Source organism: Mandrillus leucophaeus, unplaced genomic scaffold (genome assembly GCF_000951045.1).
Source record: "Mandrillus leucophaeus isolate KB7577 unplaced genomic scaffold, Mleu.le_1.0 Scaffold416, whole genome shotgun sequence".
NCBI classification, from domain to species: domain Eukaryota; kingdom Metazoa; phylum Chordata; class Mammalia; order Primates; family Cercopithecidae; genus Mandrillus; species Mandrillus leucophaeus.
In genome coordinates, this window is record NW_012104432.1 from 1077383 (window position 1) to 1082454 (window position 5072).

General features: G+C 41.6%; 1 protein-coding gene across 1 annotated transcript in view; it reads right to left on the reverse strand.

Annotated features, from left to right (window-relative positions):
• Positions 1 to 4636, reverse strand: part of ADI1 (acireductone dioxygenase 1) — a 21782-nt gene extending 17146 nt beyond the window's left edge. The window contains exons 1-2 of the mRNA XM_011992675.1: positions 4259 to 4636; positions 3310 to 3429 (exon numbers count right to left, since the gene is read on the reverse strand). Coding sequence (XP_011848065.1) covers positions 3310 to 3429; positions 4259 to 4360 — 222 coding nt within the window. The 5' untranslated portion in view covers positions 4361 to 4636. The remainder of the gene's footprint in view (positions 1 to 3309; positions 3430 to 4258) is intronic.
• Between the last annotated feature and the right edge of the window lie 436 nt (positions 4637 to 5072).

A 5072-nucleotide genomic window follows, 5' to 3' on the forward strand; every position in this document is an offset into this window, starting at 1 on the left:
CCTGTAGTCCTAGCTACTCAGGAGGCTGAAGTGGGAGGACTGCTGGAGCCCAGGCATTCGAGACTGCAGTGAGCTATGATTGCACCACTGCACTTTAACCTGGGTGGCAGAGCAAAATAATAATATTAATAATGTCTGTTTCTAAAATAATAATAAAAATAATGATGAAGAAAGAACTCAAATCAGTGACTTCAGCTTCCACCTAGGGAACTTAGAAAAAGGAGCAAATTAAAACATGTAAAAGAAGACAAATTATAAAGGTCAGAACAGAATCCAATGAAATAAAAAATAGAAAAAGAGAAAAATCAATGAAACCTAAAGTTTTTTGAGAGGATCAATATAATTGATAAGTCTCTATCCAGACTCACGAAAGAGAGAGAAGACACAAATTATCAGTATCAGGAATGAGAGAAGACAGCACTACATACTCTACAGATATTAAAAGGATAATAGAAAATATTCCAAATAATTTTACGGCAATAAATCTGACAACTCAAATGAAATGGACAAATGCTTTGAGAGAAACAAACAAATAATGCTCATTCAAGAAAAAATGGGTTACCTAAAAAGCCCTACTGTCTAGTAAAGAAATTGAACTCACAGTTAAAAACCTTCCCACAAAGAAAACTACAAGCCAAGATGGCTTCACTGGTGAATCTCCGAACATAAGGAAAGAATAATACTATCTACATATACTCTTCCAAAAAACTGAACAGGAGGGAATACTTCCCAGCTCATTTTATGAGATCTGCATTACTCTGATACGAAATTCAAACTAAGACACTGATATAGTTTGGCAATGTGTCCCCACCCAAATCTCAGGTTAAATAGTAATCCTCAATGTTGGAGGTGGGACCTGGTGGGAGGTGACTGGACCACAGTGATGGATTTCTCATGAATGGTTTACACCACTCCCTTGGTGCTGGCTTCACCACAGTGAGTGACTTCTTGCAAGATCTGGCTATTTAAAACTGGGTGGCACCTCATTCTCTCTCTTGTTCCCACTCCTGTTATGTGAGATACCTGCTCCCACTTTGCCTTCTGCCATGACTATAAGCTTCCTGAGGCCTCTCTAGAAGTAGAAGGAGTGGGGCATTGCTATAAAGATACCTGAAAATATGGAAGCAGCTTTGGAATTGAGTAACAAGCAGAGATTAGAAGTGTGTAGAAGGTTCAGAAGGAGAGAGAAAAGATGAGGGAAAGTCTGGAACTTTTCAGAGACTGGTTATTTGATTGTGACCAAAATGCTGATAGTCATACACACAATAAAGTCCAGGCTAATGAGGTCTCAGATGGAAATGAGGAATTTATCAGGAATTAGAGCAAACATCATACATGTTTGCCTCAGCAAAGAACTTGTCTGCATTCTGTTCATGCCCTAGGGATCTGTGGAAGTTTGAATTTGAGAGTGATGACCTAGGGTATATGGTAGAAGAAATTTTTAAGCACCAAAGTGTTCAAGATGTTTCCTGCCTGCTTCTAACAGCCTGTGCGCAGATGCAAGAGCAAAGGAATGACCTGAAGCTGGAACTTATATTTAAAAGGGAAGCAGAGCATAAAAGTTTGGAAAATTTGCAACTTGGCCACATGGCAAAGAAATAAAAAGTTTTTGAGAGAGGATTTCAAGCAGATTTGTAGAGCAACCACTTCCTTGAGAAATTTACGTAACTACAAAGAAGCCAAGGGCTGATAGCCAAGACAATGGGGAAAAAACCTCAAGGGCATTTGAGAGACCTCTTCCTAGAGAAATTTGCATAACTTCAAAGATAGCCAAGGCAATGGGGAAAAGAAACCTCAAATGCATTTCAGTGACCTTCAGGCAGCCCCTCCCATCACAGGGCAAGAGGTCTAAAAGGACAGAATGGTTTCATGGGCCAGGCCCAGAGCCCCTTTGCCCTGCAGAGCCTCAGGACACTGCTCCCTGCATCCCAACTGCTTGGGTTCTGCTACGGTTCTAGCCTCAGATCAAAAAGGCCCAGGTACAGCTCAGGCCACAGCTCCAGAGGGCACAAGCTATGAGCCTTTGTGACTTGCATGTGTTATTAAGCCTGTGAGTGCACAGAGTGCAAGGGTTGAGGCTTAGGATTCTCCAACTAGATTTCCGAGAATGTATGGAAAAGCCTGGGTGTCTAGGCAGAAGTCTGTTGCAGGGTAGAAGCCCTCATGCAGAACCTCTACTAGGACAGTGCAGAGGGGAAATGTGGGGTTGAAGCCCCTACACAAAGTCCCCACTGGGGCACTGCCTAGGAGCTGTGGGAAGAGAACCACCATCCTGCAGACCCAAGAATGATAGATTCACTGGCAGCTTGCACCCTGCACCTGCAAAAGCTATAGACACTCAAAGCCAGCCCATGACAGCAGCCTCAGAAGCCCCTGCAAAGCCACAGGGGCAGAGCTGCCTAAGGCCTTGGGAGCCCACTCCTTGCACCAGTGTGCCCTAGATGTGGGACATGGAGTCAAAGGATATTATTTTGGAGATTTAAGATTTAGTGGCTGCCCTGTTGAATTCTGAACTTTCATGGGTCCTGTAGCTCCTTTCTTTTGACCAATTTCACCCTTTGGAATAAGAATATTTACCTAATGCCTTTACCCCCTTTGTATCTTGGGAGTAACTAAGTTGTTTTGATTTTACAGGCTCACAGGTAAAAGGAGATGAGTATCAGATGAGACTTTGGACTTGAACTTGGGACTTTTGAGTTATCGCTAGAACAAGTTAAGACTTTGGGAGACTACTGGGAAGAGATTATTGTATTTTGAAATTCAAGAAGGGCATGAGATTTGGGAGGGGCCGGGGCAGAATAATACAGTTTAGGATTTGTGTCTCCATCCAAATTTCATATTGAAATGTAGTCCCCAGTATTGAAAGTGGGACCTGGTGGGAGGTGACTGGATCATGAGGGTGGATTTCTCATGAATGGCTTAGCACTATCTTCTTGGTGCTATCCTTGCTACAGTGAGTAATTTCTTGTGAGATCTGGTCATTTAAAACAGTGCGGCACCTTGCTCTCTCTTTCATTCCCACTTCTGTTATGTGAGGTGTCTGCTCCCACTTTGCCTTCTGCCATGACTGTAAGCTTCCTGAGGCCTCGCCAGAAGCAGATGGTGGTGCCAGGAAACAGATGCTTCCTGTAGAGCCTGCAGAACTGTGGGCCAATTAAACCTCTTTTCTTATAAATTACACAGTTTCAGGTATTTCTTTATAGCAATGCAAGAATGGCCTCATACAGACATTAAAAGAAAGAAAATATTGCATTTATTAGTAGCGAATATAATGATACTGCTTTTCCAGGTAATCCAGGGCTCCCTTACCTTTTCTTCATAATTTGGTAGTTTATCTTTGCATATGGTTATGATGTCCATCCAGGAGTAGTTCCTCTCTCTTCGGATCTTTTCTAATTCTGGATCATTCTCATATTTGTCAGCATCCAGCTAAAAGAGTTAACCCACCACAAACAAGAGCTCAGATTAACAAGGAGATGTAGAAACATTCTCTTTCTGGATCTCCAATATGATTTCATACTCTAAATTTATCATTTGTTATTTTTTCAACCATCAACTAACTCTCTTCATCTCTTCTATCCATTTAATGGATTTTCCATTCTCCAATACACCAGCTATACATACAACGGATTTCTGTTTGATTTCTGCCTCCCTTCTCTGCAACAGTCCATCCCGGGGAATTCTTTTTCCCATTTTGAGATGATGGTCTCACCAACTCAAGCCTGTCTGACCTATCCACAGGTCCCTCACTGTGCCCTGTTTCTCTGCCACCATCCCATTCATGAGTCTCATTGATCCTCAATGCCATCTCTTTGGTCAATTTGTTTCCAGGAGCCAAAACATTGTATGCCCTCACAGCTTGCAAATAAAACTCAAGTTAATTAGGCTGAGTTAATTAACCTTCTATCATCTGGCACCAGCTGACTTTTCTACTTCTATCTGTTCCTTGTTTCCTACTTTTTAAAGAACTCTACATTCTAAACCAAATAGGATGATTGGCTATCTTAAAAATATTTGATATTTAACATCCCCACAGCCTTGCTCATGACAGTTTTCTGTGCCTAAAATTCCCATTCAACATTTTCATTTATTACAATTCTATCCCTATTAAGGTTCAATTTTACTGTTCCTTCCTTACGAAGCACTTCCCTGACGAAGCTCCAGACAGAATTAATCTGAACTCTTAAAACCACTGGCAGTGAATTTAGCACACTTTATGTTTTGCAATAAACTGCACATCGTATCATCACTACTTAACTGAACAACAAACTCCAGTGTTGTGGAAAGTCAGGGACCCCAAATGGAGGGACCAGCTTGAGCCGCGGCAGAGAAACATAAATTGTGAAGATTTCATGGGCATTTATCAGTTCTCAAATAATACTTTTATAATTTCTTACGCCTGTCTTTAATCTCTTAATCTAATTCTGGATCTTTGTAAGCTGAGGATGTACATCACCTCAGGACCACTATGATAATTGTGTTAACTGTACAAATTGACTGTAAAACATGTGTGTTTGAACAATATGAAATCAGTGCATCTTGAAAAAGAACAGAATAACAGCGATTTTTAGGGAACAAGAGAAGACAATCATAAGGTCTGACTGCCTGCAGGGTTGGGCAAAAAGAGCCATATTTTTCTCCTTGCAGACAGCCTATAAACGGATGTGCAAGTAAGGAAGATTCCTTTTCTTAGCAAGGAATATTAATATTAATACCCTGGGGAAGGAATGCATTCCTGGGGGGAGGTCTATAAATGGCCGCTCTGGGAATGTCTGTCTTATGTGGTTGAGGTAAGGACTGAGCTATGCCCTGGTCTCCTGCAGTACCCTCAGGCTTACTAGGGTGGGGAAAAACTCTGCCCTGGTAAATCTGTGGTCACACCGGTTCTCTGCTCTCGAACCCTGTTTTCTGTTATTTAAGATGTTTATCAAGACAATACATGCACCGCTGAACATAGACTCTTATCAGTGGTTCTGTTTTTGCCCTTTGCCTTGTGATCTTTGTTGGACCCTTATCAGTAGTTCTGCTTTTGCCCTTTGCCTTGTGATCTTTGTTGGACCCTTATCAGTAGT